The 25,009-nt window shown below is 37.1% G+C and overlaps 2 protein-coding genes across 2 annotated transcripts in view; one reads left to right on the top strand and one right to left on the bottom strand.

The window, feature by feature from the left end:
• LOC139152775 (macrophage mannose receptor 1-like) overlaps positions 1-1,866 on the bottom strand; it is a 26,977-nt gene extending 25,111 nt beyond the window's left edge. Inside the window, exon 1 of the mRNA XM_070726106.1 lies at positions 1,805-1,866. The gene's annotated coding sequence lies outside the window, so the exon portion shown is untranslated. The remainder of the gene's footprint in view (positions 1-1,804) is intronic.
• LOC139152774 (U4/U6 small nuclear ribonucleoprotein Prp4-like) lies at positions 1,405-25,009 on the top strand. The gene is made up of 16 exons (XM_070726104.1): positions 1,405-1,574; positions 2,521-2,662; positions 4,173-4,249; positions 4,412-4,484; positions 9,715-9,836; positions 10,127-10,209; positions 14,364-14,457; positions 16,654-16,748; positions 19,393-19,451; positions 20,605-20,728; positions 21,028-21,117; positions 21,386-21,508; positions 22,458-22,565; positions 23,077-23,195; positions 23,931-23,980; positions 24,395-25,009. The coding sequence occupies exons 2-16, from the start codon at positions 2,527-2,529 to the stop codon at positions 24,536-24,538; spliced, it is 1,497 nt and encodes a 498-aa protein (XP_070582205.1). The 5' UTR covers positions 1,405-1,574; positions 2,521-2,526; the 3' UTR covers positions 24,539-25,009.

The following is a 25,009-nucleotide window of genomic DNA, read 5'->3' as shown; positions in this document are numbered from 1 at the left end:
ATTGATATCGATTTTGAAATGACCACTAAGTTTTTCAAACTCTGTTTTCTATTACCTCTTGAAAGGCTTTTGTGACTGTTACGTAATGGCACATAAGCTCCATCCACTCCTGAAGTCAAAAAATCTTGATATTCCAGCAGTTCATCGTGGATGAGAATGGGAAACAGAACAAAATTTCCATGGAATCAGTTTTCAAACTGATAGCTGACTGGCATCGATATCAAAATTTCAGATGTATTGAACATTAAATGTAAAATTGATTACTTTTTAATTCACTCGTTACACAATGCAAGTTGCAATGACTTTGAAGTACATGGTTCCAGTATCTTTCAGTTCAAGAAATAATGTAAGCATCAAAGAGTTTTACTATCATAGACCCCAGAGCAGGATCTGGCACAACATAGTTTGACAGAAACATCTTTTAAAGTGTCATTCGATGGACTTCTTGTGATCGTGTTCCTCTCCTTCTTCTTAGATAGAGTTTAGAATGGTAAAACCATCTTTGGTATCATAGAATTCTATCAGACTAGACGCACACACTTGTTCAACCACGCATTCAGCTGGCTCCATCTTCAATGAACAGTTTCAATGACGGGAATCGTTCTATGACCATGCTGCCCCTAAAAATATCCAAGTTTGTTGCAATTCAAATTATATATTGTCGCGTGGAAAATGGGGACGGAACTGTCTTCAGTGTCACTGGTTTCTTTTTCTTTCTTTTTTTTCACAAGTCATCATGATCATGTCTCCATGACCACTGTCAAGACAACTGCTGCTAAACAAGGTGCATTACCCGGGTCCCCTGTCCCTTTTTAGCTCCATCGTACACCGTTTAGTTGCCTCCACGAAGTTCTCCGACTCTACTTGATGTCGCTGGTACGGTTTTGGGGTCGTAACCTATCCTTTCATTTATTTCTTTTTGCTTGGATTTTGCATCCGAAGTTTCCACCATCGAATCACCAACACCACTGGCGCCACCACTAGCCTCTTTTTGTTTCCTTCGTTGTTCAATTTCCTTCTTGATTACTTCAAACTCTTTCAGGTCGTCCAGCGTCATTTCAATCCGCGTTGGACCTCGCTTTATCATTTTGATGGCAACTTTAGATGACTAAACAGTGAACCGTGAAACGTACACTCTGCGTTCAGACTCGAAGTTCGAACAGCATGCACACCACCGGAAATAGGCAGTACTATTAGCGTTAGATTCAGATCACTCCGGTACAGGTTGTATTCTCAGCATTGATTGACACATTTTTCTCCAAACGGTACACGGAAAGCCAAACAGTGAGCTAAAATTATCAGTAATAAATCAAAAAAAAAGTATTTACTTTCTTTGCGATATAATGCAGCGGCGATAATTCGGTTAATTCATCAGGACCAAATCGGAATCGAATTCTGAAAATATTTTGAGTCAACGTGATCGTCTCCCAAGTTTCATTTTATTTTGTTGGCGCGGAACGTCTGTCACATCCAGCGAAGCTCTCAACAGAACGTATTTATTTTCTTGGCCGTACATTAGCCATAACTTTGAAACCAGGCTCAAAATTTAACATCAATAATCTCAAGCAAAACACGTAAGTTACAAACGGCAACATTTCTGTATGCAATACGTACTTGTGTTTGTACACAATCAGAATGTCCTTTATCTTCGCAAACATTGAACTGCCGAGTCAGAGATCGTGCATTTCAATCAATGATAAGCCGGGCTACGTCATATAAGACACCCGTGCGTCTGTACATGGTGTCAGTCAGAGATAGGCAGGAAAACGTTGAAAGACTCCCGAAAGTATGTGTCATTACCCACCTTGTACAAGTCTCTTCCTAGCTCCATGTTGTAGGGAAGGGACTGTGGTTGGCATTCAAGCTGGGTCACGTGTGGCGTTTGATAAGTGTTGTCCTCCGGGGTTCAACTTCCGGAACATCGCAGGGTTTTAAAACTAATTAGCGTTAAAGACAAGATAACTGCACGATTATTCCTTTATCATGCGAGTTGAGAAATAAACAGCTTTCTCACACGTCTAGATGATGTTGATATTAAAGCAGATTCTTTGAATTTAAGACCGATTTCATAGCCTTGGTGATGATAACCCACTTTACTGTCAATGGTAGATTTTGTGAAATGGCAATTGGATATACACCCCTCTGTCAACTTCTCTGCTGAGCGAATAAGGTTTTTAAAAATATTCGAAACTATTCCTGCCGCGTGGTGAATAAGAACTCAAAAAATCCTTTCTGTGGGCGAAGCACAATTTTTTTTGAGTTCTTACTTGATTTACCATTTTCAATTCTTAAAGCATGAACATTCACCAGTACATTGCACTATTAAAACTGGTCAAGCACTAGTGTGTACAGTATGTTTCAGATCCCGACTCATTAATATCTCATCATTTGCAAAGTTCTTATGTAATTAGCCTGCGTTCCTATATCATTGCAAGTGTTTTTGGAAGTGTCATCACATTCTACCTTTCTTATCATATCGAATCGTACCATATGGTATTGATTTTCCCGTTTTAATCCTAGATCACCATGTCAGATGACGAAGATATCAGGTACATCAAAAGACAGAAGGTACATTATGGAAGTCTTGAAAGCCAAGTTAAAAGCAGTACAGAAGAAAGTATTAAAGCTGGCATACAGTCGGGTAACATTAACATCTTTGAAGGTAATGGAATTGTATTGCCGTACTTTATCATGTATACCAGGGTATGACCAGATACATGCTTTAGACAGAATGCTTTGGTGATTAAAATACTCTTTTACCGTTATCACAAAAGCATTTTGTATAGAGTACCGGTATATTATACAAAATTGCTTATGAATAAGTCACCAAGCAAGTTTATGTGGCCATGGAGGGTAGTACAAATTGCTACCCTATTTCTCTTGGTCACCGCCTAGCCTGGGGAGCACAACATGTAAGTTAACATATTATACAATAGGGTGGGCACTTCCCTAGCAACCACCTCAGCTAGGCTAATGTCCACGCTAATGTCTGATGTTAATTATGTTGCAGGATTGGCCAAACTTTTCAGTGGTGAAAATAATGGGAAAATAAGATTGTAATGTCAGGAATCATTGTTTTCTATTTATTATTACTGTGTTCCAAAAATTAAATACATAAGCAAATAAAAATGTACAAAACAGTGCACCAGTATACTCATTGCCCCCAAATGAAAGCAGACATGCCCAGACTGTACCGGCAGATAAATGGCGACGTTTCAACCTCATTCACACATTTATAAATCAATATGTTGACAAGCTGCTTTGTTAAAACTAGAAAAATAATAGATACATATAAGCTTACTTTAGGTGTATCAGTGGTCATACAAACCGACATATTAAAGTTGAACATTTATACAAATTTAGTATCACACATTTAAATAACAATATTGCAGAATATCGAAGTTCATGGTGCTTAGAATTATCCATGCAGACATACGTTGAGGGAAAAATTGGCGGGGACCTGGTAAAACTGTGCTGGGCGATTGCCGTATCAGACCCCAATTACTGAATTAGAGACATCAATCAAAAAAGAAGGGTGGGTACTTCATTGGGCATGTCTGTGATGCACAGAAATAGGGTATATCCATTATGTATGCATAGGACAGACTTACGCATATTTCTGACATCAAAAGCTGAACAGAGATGTATGCAAGAGATGTAGGTCCTTGACAAAAGTTCTTCTCAAGGGTCTATGAAGAGATTGATGATAGAAATAGGGCTTCAAGATTGCTGTATTATTTAGTGTTATACTGTTTTTATTTGACTAGCAAAATACAAAGTCAAATCATAAAAAAATTGTACATCATGATATGCCCGTGTAATGTATAAGTTAATCCTCTTTCTACAAGGCTCCATTGACAAACCATAGAAATAAATACCATTTGGGAGAAAGAGGATTAATGGTCAAGAATTTACAAATATAGTGATTCATGTAGACTAGTATCTTTCTACAAAATACTGAATTGGATAGTGGTTGAAGGGTGTATGTATCACGTTACAAACCAAGTATTCAACTTCAAGAACAGTTCTTGATATGTGAGATTGAGTCACATCTGTGTATCTTGGTCATATTCTAATCAACATTGATGGAGCAACTGTGCAACAGTATACAAAACTATTTTATATCTAGGTTTACTGTGGTCATTTGTGTGATTTCTTATGTTGCTTTCTAGGAGATCACTTTGACCTTGAAGAACATGTCAACGCACAGCGTGAAGAGATGCTTGCAGAATTTGAAAGGAGGAAACGGGTAAGACCTCGTAATGACAAGTAATTCTGGAAAGTAACACCAAAATACATAGACATCTGAACAGAATCATTTTCAAAGCATTTTATTGTTTTATTATTTTTAGTATTGTTTTGGAATTATTGCAGATATTTTATCACCCTTTCAAATTCATTGAATTTTCAGGCCAGGCAGATTCTTGTATCAACAGATGACAGTGAGGTCAAGGTGAAACTAAGGGAACTTGGAGAACCTATATGTGAGTACTTGAAACTTCACTTATCAACTCTTACTCATACGTGAGTACTTGAAACCTCACTTATCAACTCTTACCCATATGTGAGTACTTGAAACTTCACTTATCAACTCTTACCCATATGTCAGTACTTGAAACTTCATTTATCAACTCTTACCCATATGTGAGTACTTGAAACTTCACTTATCAACTCTTACTCATATGAAAGTACTTGAAACTTCACTTATCAACTCTTACCCATATGTGAGTACTTGAAACTTCACTTATCAACTCTAAATCATATGAAAGTACTTGAAACTTCACTTATCAACTCTTACCCATATGTCAGTACTTGAAACTTCACTTATCAACTCTTACCCATATACTTGAAACTTCACTTATCAACTCTTACCCATATGTGAATACTTGAAACATCACTTATCAACTCTTACTCATATGTGAGTACTTGAAACTTCACTTATCAACTCTTACTCATATGTGAGTACTTGAAACTTCACTTATCAACTCTTACCCATATGTGAGTACTTGAAACTTCACTTATCAACTCTTACCCATATACTTGAAACTTCACTTATCAACTCTTACCCATATGTGAGTACTTGAAACATCACTTATCAACTCTTACTCATATGTGAATACTTGAAACTTCACTTATCAACTCTGACTCATATGTGAGTACTTGATTGAAACTTCACTTATCAACTCTTACCCATATGTGAGTACTTGAAACTTCACTTATCAACTCTTACCATGTGTGTGTACTTGAAACTTCACTTATCAACTCTTACCCATATACTTGAAACTTCACTTATCAACTCTTACTCATATGTGAATACTTGAAACTTCACTTATCAACTCTTATTCATACTGAGTACTTGAAACTTCACACATCAACTCTTACCTATATATGAGTACTTGAAACTTCACTTATCAACTCTTACCCATATGTGAATACTTGAAACTTCACTTATCAACTCTTATTCATACTGAGTACTTGAAACTTCACTCATCAACTCTTACCTATATATGAGTACTTGAAACTTCTTTATCAACTCTTACTCATATGTGAATACTTGAAACTTCACTTATCAACTCTTATTCATACTGAGTACTTGAAACTTCACTTATCAACTCTTACCCATATGTGAGTACTTGAAACTTCACTTATCAACTCTTACCCATATGTGAGTACTTGAAACTTCACTTATCAACTCTTACCCATATGTGAATACTTGAAACATCACTTATCAACTCTTACCCATATGTGAGTACTTGAAACTTCACTTATCAACTCTTACCCATATGTGAGTACTTGAAACATCACTTATCAACTCTTAGCCATATGTGAGTACTTGAAACTTCACTTACAATCATTACCCATATGGTCTTCGTTAACCTCAAAATATTAAAGGGACATACACTGTAAGCTGTAACTTGTGCCAATTTTTTCAGTGTTCTGTTTCTGTATATCAACTACCCTGTCAGACCCTAATCAATTTGTCGTGCTGAAATTTCGAGTATTTTTTTGTCAACACAGCTTGTATGTGTGTAGTGATCATTGCTTATTGTTTACAAATGAATTCTAGTCTGGACTTGAATACAATTTTCAACAATACCAATCAAGATTATATGCATATAGGTTGTGTTGATATGCTAAATACTTGGCATTTAATTACAGTTTAGGGATTCAATGCAGAAAGTGTAGGGAAACCACAAAACAAAAGTTCTGAAAAAATAGCCAAAAGATACAGCTTATGGAGCTTTAAGCTATTTTGTGGTGGCAAGCAACAATTTATTGGTACAAGCACAAACATTTCATTTGAAATCATCATCTGCATCAGTGGCATGTAAATACACAATCCAGTCTTTCTACATGTATACAACCATTGCATAAATTGCTGTGATGTGTCAGTCACCAGACAGACCTGTAGACAGTGTTTCCCCTGGGTTCCAAAATCTTGTAGCAAATTTGGCTAGAAGCCCTAAAAAATTATTCGCCAAACGAGATTTCAATAGCCAAGCCGATACCACTGATCACAAATGACGTCATTTCTTTCTCATTAATATGCAAAAATAAATATTTGTCTGCATTTTCCGTAAGAATGACGGAAATAAACCCTGTTAGTGCTACTATGGATACTAAAAGTAACACCAATTTATGGTTCAGATTACAAGGTGCCAACATCATCCACGCATACAACATAAAATTTGTCCGAATTTCAAGCGACACCACGCAATCGACACTTGTCCAAAGTTAGGCGTATGCAACTATATTCAGTAACAAACCTGAAATCGCTATCGTGCGATACTGTACATATCGCTACAGATAGCGGGTCCTACTAATTACTGCCCGTCACTGCCCGTCAGGAAATTAGCCTTCCAATTACTGTAATCAGTCGATATTTCAATACCAAAGACCACTACTCTTTGTAAAAACGAACGAAATAATATTCCAAGATCCGAAAAATGTTGATTTTCGAACGAGTAGCAACGCTAATCGTGTGATCGTACATGCATCACCATTGGCCATACCATGGCCATACCACATACTGCCCGTGGACGTCCGACCACTGCCCGTCACTGCCGTCGGGAAATTTACCTTTCAACGACTGTAATCAGTTGATATCTCATATCAAAAACATTACTTACTATACAACCAAACAACATTGTCGTCCCAGACCCCAACAATGTTGATTTGCGAACGAGTGGCAACGCTGATCGTAATCGATGTCCGAACACTGCCTATCATCACTGCCCGTCGAGTAGAGAACTTAGCGCTCCAATATTCACGTTAGTTCTGAGACAGGACTCGGGCATTTGGAGTAAAACAGACTCTTATTTTGTAGCTTTCTATTATATAAGTGGTCTTTGGTATTGATATATCGACAGATTACAGTAATTGGAAGGTTAATTTCCTGACGGGCAGTCGACGGGCAGTGACGGGCAGTAATTAGTAGGACCGCAGACGACGGCACGAAACCTGGTTCAGCATACTAGTTTTTTCAAACGAATCAGATATCCATTCTCGTAGCAGTTCGAAAGTAAAATACTCTCAGACTTGAGAAATATGTGCATTTTTTTAGACTTCCAATACATTTGCTTTACGCTTGAAGTTTAGCAAGCGAAGCTCCGCGCTCGGACAGCGCACAGCGTATCAATGGCGCTCGGGTCAGGGGTCATCATCAAAGACGTCAGTGTGTATTCACAGCAAGCTTGCCATGGATCGATCGCGGAAATCACGGATCATAAATCCAAATGTTCACGTCTCTATTATGTAAACAGAACCGTAAAATATCAAATATATACCATTTTGATATGGAGAAACATCTTTTTGTTTCACTGACGATCAAGTTAAATGCTCAAATATCGCGACAAGACTTAGCTTAGCGTATTTGCACGATGTGAATGCGGAACTAGGCGACTCAGCGGACGAGCGAGCGCCTTCTCTGAAAGTCTGATGTCACGTCACTTAAAATTGTCGCGAATTTATATTTAAGGAAGCCAATTCACACAAGTTTCTAACGCCAGTAAAGGTATTTTCTTGTTGGCAGCAATACACCACGAACAGTTTCGCTATTCAGGTGTGCCTTACTCGCTCTACGTTCTAAAAAATGCCATGTGTATGCATGCCGCTACCTTCCTTTCCAAATTCACGGTCGACTTTCGTACATTGATCATAATCTTTCTTTCCATTTCATAGCTTTTACTTGCGCGTAGAATGTGTGTTGTAGGGGTGGTTCCCCCCATATTGGTGGAGCAGCCAAAGTCAAAAAGGAAAGTTTGCCGTTTTTGCTTAGTTTCACAGTCACTACGATGCTTCAGTGTTGACGATGACATGACTGTCACTGCACGGAGTTATCACACATTGCGCGTAGTCAAACCCAAAACTTCGCAACATTTTAGTCAACTAGTCATGATATACATGCGGTACTATTAATTTGTGAGTTATTTCGTTACAATTTATTCATACTGTATGTGTTACAAATAGGATCTCCTGCCGCATAAGGTCGGGTATGTAGAGAGATAAAGCATGACGTCTCAAGTTGAATGCAGGACATCGATGTGCGCGCGGACAGACAAAGTGATGACGTCATAGTGCAATTTTCGATTCGCAAGTTTGGCTAACTTTTGCCAAAATCTTCTCGCCAAACGCTACTTTTTTCTCGCATTTGCGATTTGGCGAGGTGGGCAGCGGAAACACTGGTAGACCAATCACAGTATGCATTTCTAAACACTGATAAGTTTACTAAAATTGCCATAGTGATGTCTTTTAAGTCAAGCAAGGATGAAATTGATAAGTTTAGTGCAAGTCAGTACCGGTAGTTGCCTTGCACTAGTATGTGATGGTGCTTACCAACTGTACTATAACAGTGTTTAGGTTTAGTGTTCTTGAGTAAATAATGTTGGAACCCTGGCAACTATTTCTGTTGTCCCCAAATAGCATTGTATCAATACTCCTTGAAGAATCCCAGTAACAAGACTGGACACCCAAGTGAAATGTATCAAAGTGCTTCTTTTAACAAAAAATACTGAGTGTACCACATTCTAATTTTTTCTAAGGATATTGCTTTGAAGAATGTTCCTTGTTAATGAATGAGGAAAATTATAATTCATAGGATTATATTAATCCTAAAAAAAATTGTTTCCTTTGGGCTAGCATGAAACTTGATACTGCAATTGTCCTTAAAACCAAAATTAATGAAATTGAATTTTGCCACCTGTTACAAAGGCCAACACTCATACCTAACCATACACAACCACATTACCAGTAATTTGTAGTTCATTTTATCTGTCTGTGTCTCACACAGTAACATTTCAAGTCGTTGAAAAAATCAGAAAATCAGAAAGTACTAGGCAAAGATGCCAGGTTTTACCATATGCTGTCATTATTATTATACAGAAGCCATGTATTTCTAAACTTTTTTCGGAAACAGAATATAAAAATGCGTTAGACAGATATCCATGAACACCAAGCTGTGCTGCTTGCGATGATGTTCAATCAATGAAATTTGAGTTCCTCATGAGCTTTCTACATGAAGTAACCCTTTGACCTTCAGTTGAATGAATGCTGACGCCTTCCACAGCCATACATTTATACATACACATGGTTTCCCTTTAATTATAGCTTTGAGATGGTTTCGTTTTGATGACAACAGCAACACAGTGTATCATGATTTCTGCAGTAGTTGAAGTATAATATTGATGATTGCATATTCATTTAATTTGATCCAAGGTTTATTTGGTGAGGGACCCGCTGACAGAAGGGAGCGACTCAGGCAACTTCTTGCAAGTCTCGGTGAAGAACATTTTGCAAAGGAGAAAAAAGAAGACCCTGTGAAAGCTGAAGAGAAAAAGGTACTTTAAAAAAAAAATATTTGCAGTTGTCATTATCAATATTCAGTTGTCGTGAGAAATGACTTTGTGTTTGAGACTTTGCACCTATTCCCAAGAAAAGATGATAGCTATACTTGGTATTGTTTCGGATACTTTGTCCCTTTTGCAAGTTTTTGAATTCGACTGATTAAATATTCTGTGTTTTTATCAGTTTCATGAAATCTTCTGGTGCTTAGAGTTGTTGTATATTTGTGGTTGCATCAATGAAAGACAGTATGGCGATGAATGAGTATGTTTTGATTATTTTCCAGTATGAACAAAAAACCTGGTATCATCAGGGACCTCAAGGCCTGAAAAAGGCCAGGTATTGGTTGGCAGAGTACTCGTTACCAAGGTAACTTTCAGTTTAGCCAAGAGATTGTTTTGTACTTCGTATTGGGCAGAGTATCTTACTTACTGATAAAAAGACATACTGGCTTGTATTGCTCAGAGAGAAAAACCTTGGATGCTGACCCCTCAGACCAGCACTGTTCTCACAGTTTCACACAAGGCTGAAAATATATTGATCTTTGAACAAAATGTATTATATATATATACAATGTTTATTCAGTAATATAGGCCACCGGCCTTTCTTACAATTCTTGTAAAAATAATACAGACAAACTTAGGGGCAGTTATACATTATTGCTCGTGGATAATAAGTTTTCTCTTCGGCTGAAACTATAAAAGATGAACTTAGATAAATTGATAATAGTACTAGGATGTTGTGAACTGAGAAGATTCACAAACTTCGTTTCTGTTGGTAAGTCATGACAGTAAGACGGAAGAAAACGTTTTCTTATGTCACTATACACTGGACAAGCTAAACAAAAATGAAACTCGCTTTCTATTTGATTGTCATTACACAATTGGCAAACTCTGGCTTCCCTTGGAATATTTTCAAATCGACCACTCTCAATACGCAAGTTATGATTCGACACCTGAAATTTACATAATGCTCTTCTAAATATCTCCACGTTAATAACACATAAATATTTCTCAAGCACAAGGTTGTTTTATAAAGGCGATATGAATCTAACTTGGAAGTATTGTGAAGGTTCCTGTTCCATTGTTGGAAGCCAATATCAAAAGATCTTTGCTTAAATGCAGATAAGAAAGATGATGCGTCACCTACGGCTTGCATATCCCATGTATCAGTAGAAGGACACAATCAAGGGATGATTTAAAGCAGCCATTGATATGCCATTGATATTATGAGGTTATTATGAAAATACCGCAAAGGATGCACGAGGACATTGGCGCAGCGTCTCGCCCACGCGAAGCAGAGGGCGATGCGCGGCGCCAATGTCCGAGTGCATCCTTTGCGGTATTTCGTAATAACCTTATTATTATACATCTTACATTCCTGATCGGGGCATCAAAATGTCGGAGTAGTGACCGTTTTCGTGCAATGTCAACAATTTTCTTCCAATTTTATCGCGCCAGTGTGGAACGCTACCTTTGACGCGCTTCTTCAAGTTTTGGAGCGTGTGCACTACACACATACTTACGTACAGAGCTTGCGCGAGACTTGTTCTGGCACTCGTCCAAGGGGTCCCTTGAAACCGTTCTACAGTGAACGTGCAGATACAGCCGCAGGGAATGGGGCGCCTTGAAACCGTACGTGTTACGGAACGGGCGCGAGTTCCGTAAGGCTTTTTTAGCGCACGCTAAATTCTATTGTTCTCGATGGTAGATGTATAATAATACCATATATCTCAATGTTGGCGCCATGAGTACAGTGTATGTTATTTTCTTTAGAAAATTGGGTAGGCATTTACCCACACGCAATCCCAATATGTTCAAGAATGAATTCAGCCAGCTGGCTATCGTTATATTTAAAGAAATGTAGTCTTAGCCTTCATCGCTAATGCTCAACTATGTTCCTTTTTGCAGCTTTCTTCCCTGCATTTCTTATTGTACAGTAAAATGTGAAAAATGAAAGTCATTAAAACGAAGTCCAACATACTTCTATCATAGAGGTAGTAGTCCAGACCTTATTGTACAAATTATTGAAATTAATTTATTAATAAATCAGTAAGTACATCGAGAACATAGATAAAAAATGGACAACATACAGAAATCGCGAACTGAGAGAGCGAGGGTACATATGGTAGCAATCACCACTCCACAGGCACCGATTATACGTGAAGTTGTTCACAGTTAGCACGACCTTTGACACGATTCATACATGTAAAGTTGTGCAAATCTTGACAACAATCATTGGTTAGTCTTTACCTTGGAGGTTCAGGCTGTTTCAGTATTGCAACGTAGATCGTAGATTTCATTGTCAGCACAAACAAGTATTATTAACGAGACACGCACAATGTCATGAATTCAAAGTTCTCTATTTTCCATTGCCCCAAAATATGTGAAAAACCAGGGAGGGTGCTGGCCCAAATATTTTGTCAATTTGATAACGGAAACGTTTGGGATGGGGCTTGGCCTTGCATTGGTGCTAATATGAAGAAATGCTGTAGATCATGCACAAAAGTTCTGATAGAGTAGTGAAAGCGAACGGAAATAATTAGTTATCATACTAAACTACCAACAAGTTTGCTACATGTAAGTGCAAATGTGTAATCATGGCTTTCATACAGCCAAAGCCATTTACAATGTGATATCTTCAAATCTGGCATTTGGAAAATATGTACTGATATATAAGTAATTATATTTCATTATGCCAAGTTTCTTCTAAAAAGACATTGAAACTGGTGTACAATGAAGTATGAGACCAAATGTAATTTCAACATCATTGTTTGTGTTCAGGCAGTTTATGAAATTAGACACATTTTACTTGACAAATCTGAGTTCATAAAATTGGACATATTTGGCAAATCTGAGTAGTTCATAAAATTGGACATTTTACTTGACAAATCTGAGTTCATAAAATTGGACATATTTTACTTGACAAATCTGAATAGGTCATAAAATTGGACATATTTTACTTGACAAATCTGAGTTCATAAAATTGGACATATTTGGCAAATCTGAGTAGTTCATAAAATTGGACATTTTACTTGACAAATCTGAGTTCATAAAATTGGACATATTTTACTTGACAAATCTGAATAGGTCATAAAATTGGACATATTTTACTTGACAAATCCGAGTTCATAAAATTGGACATATTTTATTTGGCAAATTTGAGTTCATAAAATTGGACATATTTTACTTGACAAATCTGAATAGCTCATAAAATTTGACATATTTTACCACAGGCGACCCAATAAGTACTACTGAGTTTTTAGTGTTTTCTCTATCATTTTCTCTTCTTTCTTCATGCTCTGAATGATCGGAATAAATAAAATAAATGGTTTATATAACATAACCTAGCCTCTGTAACTCTTTATTTATTTTACACTCCATTACAAGGACGTATATCTCTCATACACACATGCTGTAATTAATTAGTCAACACAACTAATTATGCTAATCCGTGGACTTATCAGGGATTTTACGGGTTGGTCAACATCGCGAAAGATAGGAATGGTTACTAAAACTTTTTCATTAACATCACTATCTTTCCGATGTTGACCAACCTCTGATAAGTCCACGGATTAGCATAATTAGTTGTGTTGACTAATCAATTACAGCATGTGTGTATGAGAGATATACGTCCTTGTAATGGAGTTTAAAATAAGTAAAGAGTCAAGAGGCAAGGTTTGGTTATATAGTCATTTATTAGTCCCCACGGACACCGTCCGGGGGGACTTATAGGTTTGGTCGTGTCCGTGCGGTGTGTGCGTGCGTGCGTGCGTGCGTCCGTGCGTGCGTCCGTCCGTCCGTTCACGCAGATATCTCAGAGATGCCTGGAGCGATTTCATTCAAACTTGGTACAAGGATTACTTCATATGTCATACAGATGCACGTCAATTTGTTTTTTGATACGATCCAATATGGCTGCCAGGGGCTATTTTATTATGATTTTTTCATGTACAGAGCCATAACTCAGACATGTTTCAACTGATTTATTCAAAGCTGGTACAAGGATATTGACCAATGTCATAGATATGCACGTCAATTTTTCATGTGATACGATCCAATATGGCTGCCGTGCGGCCATTTTTTTACGATTTTTTCATGTACAGAGCCATAATTCAGGCATATCTCAACCGATTTTATTCAAACTTTGTACAAGGACATTGACCTATGTCATACATATGCACATCGATTTGTTTTGTGATACGATCCAATATGGCCGACATGTGGCCATTTTATTACGATTTTTTCATGTCCTGAACTACAACTCAGACATGTATCAAGCGAATTTATTCAAAAGTATTTTTATCACAGACCTAAAGAAGAGGACTCTATCCTCTCTGAGGACATGTAATCAAAGTACCATTAACAAGTGGGGACTGTGTCATCAACGATGACTTGTTTTATTTACTACGATCAGTCAGAGCATGAAGAAAAGGAGAGGGGCTGACAGTGACAGAGAAAACTGAGAAAAACTCAATAATAAGCTTATCAATATGTATGGGCCGCCTATGATTTACTTGACAGAGCTGAGACAAGGCTTGAAGCAGCAAGGAAATATAAACAAATACCAGAATCACAGAAGAATGCAAAAAGACAAGAACTTCACAGATTTCTTAGGGTAAGAAGATTCATCAATTATCTGTGTTTTTCCAAGGTCACATAATACCTTTTGTGTCCTTCACATCAGCAGATATGATCTAGCATGAGTTTTCAGCCTTTACGTGAGCAGATATGATATTGTGTGAATTTCAGCCCTTACCATACTACTTTTCATTCTGATCATTTTCAAGGTCAACTGCATTTCTGATGTTAGTCACTCACTGAATCCAATATAAATGTTGATCGTTAGACAACTGCATATTAGCATCCATAGTATTTGCATATTTTGAAATATTCAACAGTGTCTATGTGTGTGAGAGAGATGGACAAACCTGCAAGAATGGATGCGTAGAGTGACAGGTTGATTGCTCCATGGGTTTGGCCACAGGTCCATGGAGTTGCCGTGTACTATACATAGCGAGAAGGGAAGGTTTGACGCAACTTTGCCCTCCAGACCTTGAATCCAATAAAATATAGAGTTTAGAGTCAAATACCTACGCCGATAGCGAAATACCTCTTGCCTTTAACACAAACGCTAAATTTAAATCGGCTATCAAACGGGCTACATACTGGTGTACAACGTCCAGATTTGCGTTTCGAACAAACCCAAGTCATGGAAAAGTTTACCATTGTTAGTTGGTGAGTACTTTAGCAAAGGTCACGAGTTCAAATAAAACACCAATTAATCTGCGCTGCACTGTGGGTAATTTGCTCCATTCAAAATGTCTGACGTACGTAATACCTTGATGATGTACCTAGCCACAAGTTTGGGGCCAAAAGTGGAACTTAAAACGATTAGCAAGTCTCAGAGTTGGACATTAAACGTCAAAGGTATTTATCTATCGAAGGATGGTAGTTTTATTACTGCATGTGTTGATATACGTGGATTTTATTGTCTACAGGATTCCGGAGGGCAAAGTTTTGTTGAACCTTCCCTTCTGTCTATGTATACTACACGGCAACTACATGGACCTGTGGGGTCGGCAATACTAAACTGTGATTATATTAGGGGAGGGGCTTATACTTGAGCAACCCCATGTTTTCTGCCATGAAGGCTTAATTTATGCTAATTTTATGCACAATTATTGAACACCATTTGAATTTTCAATCACTTTCAAAAATCAAGTTACATCGAAAAGGAAATTGAAAAGGACAAAAAAATTACTGACAAGATTTATAATCTCATGATCTTCAAGATTAATAATTTCATGATCTTCATGAACTGGCATGCCACGATCACATAGATACTAATTGACAACCACAGCCAAAAAACAGAAACACTCAGAGACCATTTTGGAATGCAACTGACACAGTATTTAGTATTGCTGTTTCAAATCAAACTGATGATACAATCCTTCTATACAGAAGTGGCATTTTGGTGAAATTTTTACCTGAATCATATCTTGAAACAAAAAATAAACTTGAAACAAAGATGGCATGTATGCTGCAGATCAACAGGATAGTAGGAACGATGAACCAGAATGCATTGGCTGTACATGTACGTAAAAAAAAAATTGACTTTCCAATATCAGACGGTCAACATTTTGTGAAAACAACAACATAGCAGTGAAAATTGTAATAGTCACCGGTAAAAACTCTTCACAGATGAAAGGATAATTGCTTCAAACAAATGAAATTTCATGTTTAGAGGATGAAAATCAACATTATGGATATGAATGAAAGTAAACAATAGCAGATGTGACTAGATAACGGGGGAAGGAGGGTCACAGTATCATAAATGTACTGGGAAAACATGCCATTTTCCTTACAATGCTGTCACAGGAACTTCAATGTCCCATTGTGTTAACATCTTTTAAAAGTTCCTTGATCTGAAAAGTAATTTTACCAACTGTAATGACCCATTATACTATCCTAACTTTTCCTTAGTTGAGTTAAACTAGGGTAGGGGCCTATACAAGGATGTATAGCATTTTCAAAAATCCTTTGAAATCAGTGGCGGGTTTTATACATAAGTATGGTAAAATTGGTAAAACTGATTACTGAGGATTACCTCATTCAAAGTCAGATTCCATGGTAATGCTGCCAGATGTTGGCAGTATAGTAGGCATATTCAAAAGGTGGAAAAAATAGGCTTTTATGTAAAAATGACATACAGCCTAGCTTTATGCACGGTATGACTGTAATGTTAGATTGTTTGTCGCCTCTACCATTCACAAGGTGACTCAGTATTGTGGTTTTTTCCCCCAAATTTTAGTCCATCAGTAATCAGTGCAGTCAGATTGGAGACACAAGACCAATCAGCAGTTGTCAGATCAGTCCCGATGGCAAAATACTGGCGACATCGTCATGGTGAGTATCTAGTTAATGATTCTACTCCAGAATAAAAAGGACGCAGGTGTCTTGCAGACTCAGTATGCCCAAGAGATCATGTGATACCGGTATAAACAAACACATGTACAAAGGCACATGGAAAGCCACTTATTGATATGTGCGTTTGTGCATGTTGTTTTTACCGTGGCCCATTCAAATTAAAGGTTTATTAGTCCCACGGACACCGTCCGGGGGGGGGGGGGGGGGGGGGGGGGGGCCTTATAGGTTTGGTCATGTCCGTGCGTGCGTGCATGCATCCGTGCGTCCGTCCGTCACGCAGATATCTCAGACATGCCCTGGTCAATTTCTTTCAAACTTTGCACAAGGATAGTACCCTACCCCATACAGATGCAAGTCGATTTGTTTCACAATGTGATCAAAGTTGGCCGTGTTAGAGGACTTTTTAGTTTTCACCTCCATAGACTCCCATGTATAAGGCAGTCTCCATAGACTCCCATGTATAAGGCAGTCCATAGACTCCCATGTATAAGGCAGTCCATAGACTCCCATGTATAAGGCCAAGAAAAATAAAAATTGAGTTTCTCATCGTATTCATATTGCAAAAAGGATGCAGTGACACAGTTTTTAGTCCCCACGGATGAAGTCCAGGGGGCTTATAGATTGGGTCATGTCCGTCCGTGAGTCCATCCGTGAGTCCATCCGTCACGCAGATATCTCAGATATTTTGACAAAATGTCACGTGACCTTGGTGACCTTTGACCTCAAATATATATATATGTCCATAATTCGGTAACCACAAGTGCTACACCCTTCATATATGGTATGATGGGACAGCTTATGACGCCACATATTGTACCTCATTAATTATGTGCATATCTAATTTTGAGCGAGCCAATAGAGCTAGAGGTCTGATTTTTGGTATATAGGGATAACTTAGCAATACTATTTTTTTTCAAAATGTCACATGACCTCGGTGACCTTTGACCTCAAATATACATATTTGTCCATAACTCAGTAACCACAAGTGCTACTACCTTCATGTATGGTATGATTGGACACTTTATGACGCCACATATTGTACCTCATTAATTATGTGCATATCTAATTTTGAGCGAGCCAATAGAGCTAGAGGTCTGATAACTTAGCACTACAATTTTTTGACAAAATGTCATGTGACCTTGGTGACCTTTGACCTCAAATATACATATTTGTCCATAACTCAGTAACCACAAGTGCTACACCCTTCATATATGGTATGATGGGACAGCTTATGACGCCACATATTGTACCTCATTAATTATGTGCATATCTAATTTTGAGCAAGCCAATAGAGCTAGAGGTCTGATTTTGGTATATAGGGATAACTTAGCAATACAATTTTTTTGACAAAATGTCACATGACCTCGGTGACCTTTGACCTCAAATATACATATTTGTCCATAACTCAGTAACCACAAGTGCTACACCCTTCATATATGGTATGATGGGAGACCTTATGATGCTTCATACTGTACCTCATTAATTATGCATATATCTAATTCTGAGCAAACCCATAGAGCTTGATGTCTGATTTTTGGTATATAGGGATAACTATAGGATAGAAATTTTTTGACCAAATGTCATGTGACCTCGATGACCTTTGACCTGAAATATACGTTTATGTCGATAAATACGTAACCACAAGTGCTATGTCCTTTATATTTAGTAGGATGGGAGACCTTATGACAACACACGCTTTACCTCATTAATTATGCACACATCTAATTCTGGCCAAGGGAATAGAGCTAGAGGTCTGATTTTTGGCATATAGGGATTAATTAGCAATACAATTTTTTTTCAAAATGTCACGTGACTTTATGACCTTTGACCTTGATTATACATATATATGCATAACTCAGTAACCACAAGTTCTATACCCTCCAATTCTGATAGGATATTAGACCTTAAGATGTCACATCTTGTACCTCATTATTATGCGCATATGTATTTCTTGGCTGGCCAATACAGCTAGAGGTCTGATCTTTTTTCCCGATTTAGAACCATAACTTAGACATGCCTCATGTGTTTCAAATTGGGAACAATGACATAGACCTATGTGCCCATAGATCTCAACATATACACTCCAGTGATACTTCTTAATGACCACATTTCCCTGCCCCATCAAAACTAATACTCTATTACAAGTGGGGACTATGTCATTCTCAATGACTTGTTCTATAGAGCAATTAAATGTATCAGATGGTACACCTAGTACATGTAACTTGCATTTGCATTCTCACATAAGACTTTCAAATTTCAGGGGCAATTATACAATGTTGTGGCTTTTTCATGCACTGCTTTCATTCAACAATATAACCCTACATGTATGTATGTCCATGTCAAAGTCAAAAGTATTGTTATATCACATTATGCTGTTTCAATGTCAATGAATAAGATAATTGTTGACCTTGTAGGTTGTACTTTGTCTCTCAAAGACAAACTTGTAATTTACTCAGGTACCTAGGTACACAAGTAAAAACACTTTTATTTTGTGTATAGCGATTTTATTGATGTCATCTCAACTGTATGCATAGTGTTACACTGCAGCAGCAGATGAAAGACTAGAATCATGAAAGTACCAATACTGACTGTAAACTAAAGCTGTATTTTCTTGTATTTTAAGGAGTGGTCTATGCAAGCTGTGGTCAGTTCCAGACTGTGAACCAATAAGGACTCTGAGAGGTAAAGTCAAATAGTTCTATTTGTATTTGTAGAAAATTTACTGTTTCCATTTTACTGATATACTGTATACTTGAAGAATGTTGGACTTGCATTCCTCAAATTTTAGGAATCAGTTCTTGTCTTAGGTTGCCTTTAACAGAGTAAAAAATACAAACCTGCATTTTGAGGTAATGTGAGATCTTATATTTTTATTTGAAATAATAGGCGACGCCCTGACCATTAACATTTATTTATGGGTGACTGCAAGAGGAAAGCCAAAAATTAATGGGAGAGGCTTGCTGAGCTCATTTATTTTGGCTCTCCTCTCACCAGCACCAATAAATAAATGTTAATGGTCAAGGTGGATCCTGTTATTTCCATTACATTATCAACCAACCCATGAAAAGTGAAAAAATTTATGAAAATTTCCCATGTGAAAGACAATGGGACCCCAGAACTTCTGCAATCCTCTGCTCACTGTCATTTGCGCTGTAAATATTTGCGCCCAAACTTGGCCCACAAGTGCTTCATTTTGGTTTGTGATTGATTGTGATCTTTGTACAAATCACAATTTACATTTTTAATTGTAAAGGTACAATGGTAACATTATTATTCATGTTCACAAGAATGTAAACAAACCATTTCTCTGTATTCGTGGTCAGTCACATGGTTCAGCTTGACCAGCTAAAATGCAATGGACAGGGCATGGTAATATTATAGAGAATAAATAAAGTAGTAATAGAGAATAAATACAAACCTGCATTTTTGATGTAATGTTGAATTGTACTACATCTCATGGACCCAGTATGTCTCTGTCTTTCAGGTCTATGTGTAACAAGGGTAAGGCCTTAACATTTGGCAACATTTTTCACCATTTTATTTTATTTTATTTATTTTATTTTATTTTCACCAAAATACAATCAGTCGTGGCAGACCAGCCTCTGGATCTGCTGGGTTCACTCTCTTTGGTACAATTTCACCCCCCCACTTGTCAGATAAGTCAAGTTGAATTTCAAAACCACTTTTCCCGGCAAAATTCAAATCAGTGGTCAGATGATACCAAGTGCCACTTTAAATACTCATCCATGGACACCCACTAATGACACCCAGCCTTTTGTTTTAGTGGAAGTAAGATGTCCGCAACAAATGACTGAAATATATTTATCTTTTGCAGGTCATAATCACAATGTTGGCAATATAGTTTTCCATCCTGAAGCTACTCTAAGCCTTGAAGGGTCTGCATGTTGCCTTGCTTCCTGTGCTGCCGATGGTTCTGTCAAGTTATGGTCCTTAGAAAGGTCAGTGATCCACATAACTTCCACAAATATCACAACAAATGCCAGTATTCACTGTCAATTCAACTGAAACTGAAAATAACCAGTGGAAATCTGTGTTACAATCGTATATGAAGGCAAAACTACATCGTTGCAACTCTGTATCTCTGCATGTATACAACTATCAATTCGATATAAAATCCCTATTGTCAGTGTAAGACACTAATTTAATTCAGAAATTGGGTGCTACACTTTTCAGTGCTGGTAAAAGTTTGGTAAAAGGGACCAAGCTACTAAAACGGCACCTTTTTATTACATTGTAGTGATGAACCTGTCGCAGACATTGAGGGACATGGCAACAGAGTGTCACAAATAGCTTACCATCCGTCAGGGAGATTTCTAGGAACTACTTGGTAAGTAAAATGTCACAGATATCTTGCCGTCTATCAGGGAGATTTGTAAGAACTACTTGATAATTACAGTGTCAAAGATATCTTGCCATCCATCAGGGAGATATCCAATATATTAATTCTTAATATGCTTATTTGTTAATTGTTACATACTATTATACTGGGATGCTTATTTTTAACAGAAGAAAGAGTTTACCATTGTTTTGAAAATATAATTTGTATGTACATGCAGTGTACAGATGATTGACACTTTCTTGTTACTTTGTTACAGTCATGATTGTTCATGGAGACTTTGGGACTTGGAAGCACAAGATGAAATCTTGCATCAAGAAGGTCACAGTAAAGCTGTTTACTGTCTTGCATTCCAGTGTGATGGTTCTCTTGTCACAACAGGGTAAGACGACTCTTTGAGTTTTTGCACCGATGGGTACTGATTGCTGATACTTGCTGAACCTTTCACAGAATTTATTGTTGTGTAGAGTTGACGCAGTTCTGTTCCTGGACAAATTTACTTTGGCATACTTTACTTGTGAAGTAGACTGCCCTGCAATTTGCAAAGCCATAACTTTATGACAGATAACAATATAACATGGCATACTTAGATATTTTTCTGTCAGGTGTAGTGATATAAAATACCACAGCTGAAGTTCCTCACTGGATGAGACATACAGCAGTGTTGGGAACTCTCTAATTAACATTTGATTTACAGCTTGTAATGTAAGAACCAAGGCTTTTTAAATTACAACATATACTTACTTTTAATGACAGGCACATGATAGATTAATCTTCTACCATTGGTCCATACATACTTTTGACTGCAATATGCCATAACTTTCCTTGCATTCAAATTCAATATGACCTTGTATCTCAAGGTGTCTTAACCATAATGTGACAGATGTTATTTGTAGCAGTTACAACAGCAAAGTACAATTGCTACTCCTAAACACAAAAAATCTAATCTAATTTTTGTTGGATTATCATCTAAAGGCATTGCCACTGATTTCTCCAGGTCGGTCTTTAAAGTGACACTTGAACCTTAGATGCTGGTTCAAGAAAAAATATTTGACTGTGGAGAAATCTTGATGGAACAACAACATGAACCTAGAAATACACAGTCGTGATGTAACATCTCTTCATACTGGCACAACTTAAATTTCTATAATAAATGAAGTGTTATTATGTACCATATGTGCTTAATAATAAATTATGTTAATGTTTTTTGTTCATCACAAAATGAGGAATGTTAAATACTTTGGACGTGTTATCCATTCCAATCTGATTTGGACAGAGTAGTTTTGTGTTTCTTGCATTTTAATGAAGACTGTTTTCTTTCTTGTATAAAGCGGTTTAGATTCTTTTGGAAGAGTGTGGGATCTGAGAAGTGGCCGATGTATCATGTTTATGGAAGGTCATCTTAAAGGAATTCTATCAGTGGATTTTTCACCAAATGGGTGAGTGTTTATGAATTATGTCATCTTGCTATCGTTGTTACAAGTGGATGTTTTGCCAGATGGGTGAGTGTTTTATGAATGACGTCTTGCTGTCCATGTTGAGTTGACAGATAACAATAAGGAAAAGTGTTCTCCGTGGAATATTTTGATAAGATGACTGATTCATACATTACATATATTTTTGTGCACGTTTCAAAGTAAATTCTGCTCAGCTTTGATACAAATACACACCAGGCACAAATGATGATACAGCAAGTAATACAAGCAAATGATGGCGATAACCAATAGGCAGCCAGTATATTGTAAGTTACCCTGAAACAACTGCCATAAGCAACTCCTAAACCAAACTTAATATGCCCTTATCAAAATCCCTTGCTGCATGTTCTTTCCCTTCAAAAACACTGAGCAGGGATCTCAGAGTCTGTGTATTTGTACTTTTCAAATCTTTTATGTTTTGTCTTTGAATTGTGAAAAATCATAATGTAGTTTGATTTCATTGTTTTGTTTCAAGATACCACATAGCCAGTGGTAGTGAAGACAATACAGTGAAAATCTGGGATGTCAGACAGAGGAAGTGTGTCTATACAATACCTGCACACGGTAGCTTGGTATCCAGAGTCAAATTTCAAAGTGAGTGACTCGTTGTATTTCATTGTCGTTTCTCAAGTTGTGAATGCGTACATTCAATTTCTCAAGCTGCTTATCAAGGCAAACTTTGTTAAAGGGACAAAGTCGGCCATTTTTCATGAATTTTGTTTGATATGAAATACTACTTATATGTTTGACATGTTGAAAGATACTGAATAAATGGGTGACCATGCATATATTCGACCCCAGTTTTAGACACCATACATGAAACCATTGCGAAAATGAATTAATGGTCATGACCATTAATTCAACTTTGCGAGAGTTTGATTTAATTTGTCTAAAACTGGGGTCGAATATATACATGGTCACCCATTTATTCAGTATCTTTCAACATGTCAAACAATACAAGTAAGTATCTTGCAGCAAACAAAATTCATGAAAAATGGCCGACTTTGTCCCTTTAAGCCACTTTCCTTTGGATTTCTTGGCATGACACCTACAAAAATATCACAAAGTCAATGTCAAAGGAACAAACAATAGTAAGTGTAATTTGTATTCTTTATAGTACAGGTAATGATCATTATTCAAAGCATTGAAAGTCATTAATCAAATGACATATTAAATCAATTGGGGAGTAATGGAGATGAGCTATCGGCAGACCCATACCTCATCAACTTATGACGTCTCATGTAAAATGTACTTATCAGTGCAAAACAAAAATTCCCGACTTAATAATAACAAACTTAACAGCACAGAATATTTATCTGTCTATTTCAGAGGAGAATGGCAATTTTCTTGTGACAAGTTCATATGACAACACAGCCAAAGTAAGTTTGATTTTTTTGAAGTTATTGCTATTTTTGTCCTAAGTGCCGTTTTTTTGAAGAAAGGCAGTTGGACTACACGTATGTACTTTGTAAATCTGTCATGCACTACACTGTTTTTTTTCCAAAATCAGGTTTACTTACTTCCTTCAACAAAAGCTTTATTTTTACTCTCAGATATATTGCTGAGAATTTTTTTTTCAATTGAGGTGTATAGTTTTCTAGTTTTCCATAAAATTCTTTTTAGTGTTTTTCAGTATCAACTTATCCCTGATAGTTGAAATGTAAAATCATATTTAGATTTTCTAAAGAGAAAATGTGCATAAGCATATGATGTTTACAAACTGAAAATTAGTGTGTTTTTAACCCAAGATACAAATGTAAGAAATATTACGAATGATTTATTCTTGTTTTCAGGTTTGGGCACATCCAGGTTGGGCACCATTGATCACATTGGCTGGCCATGAAGGCAAGGTTATGGGAGTGGATATTTCACCAAACAATCAGTATATCGTCACGTCTTCATGGGACAGAACATTCAAACTCTGGGCTGCAGAGTAGATGCTCACAAACATCACTCAGACTTGTCACTGTTATTTCAACTTGCATTTTCTTTTAAGTATTTGAGTTCCATTTTGTACAAAAACAGACAGGATGTAACATTGGAACTTATTTTGTCTGAGAAAGCATCGGAACAAATCAGAGGTGTTAAAGTGTGTCTTGCAGAGATTTAGTTATCAAACAGTCAAACTAGCCACCAATATCCAATATTTACTGCTGTGAATTCTGCTTTGATCCGCCGATGGCAATGTTTTGAGTATTGCAGAATCTCCTCAGTGGTGAATTTCTACCCTATTATGTACTCTGATATATACAGTAGTGTCTCCCTGCCTCACAGAGCTGTGGCTACTGGAAATACTTGTACCACACTGAGCAAAACATTCGAGATTTTTGTCAGGACAAATAGAGATAATATGTGTCTTTTATCATGGATTCAGTCAAGAAATAAAGAGAATTTGTTTTTAAACTGTG

Source organism: Ptychodera flava, chromosome 16 (assembly GCF_041260155.1).
Source record: "Ptychodera flava strain L36383 chromosome 16, AS_Pfla_20210202, whole genome shotgun sequence".
In the NCBI taxonomy this organism is placed as follows: domain Eukaryota; kingdom Metazoa; phylum Hemichordata; class Enteropneusta; family Ptychoderidae; genus Ptychodera; species Ptychodera flava.
The sequence above is the reverse complement of the archived record's forward strand: the minus strand, read 5'-3'. Positions and strand labels throughout refer to the sequence as shown.

Coding starts and splice junctions, on each gene's coding strand:
- LOC139152774 (XM_070726104.1), top strand. CDS start 2,527: ATGTCAGATGACGAAGATATCAGGTACATCAAAAGACAGAAGGTACAT. Junction 2,663..4,172: donor TAACATTAACATCTTTGAAG/GTAATGGAATTG, acceptor GTTGCTTTCTAG/GAGATCACTTTGACCTTGAA. Junction 23,196..23,930: donor ATCCAGAGTCAAATTTCAAA/GTGAGTGACTCG, acceptor TGTCTATTTCAG/AGGAGAATGGCAATTTTCTT.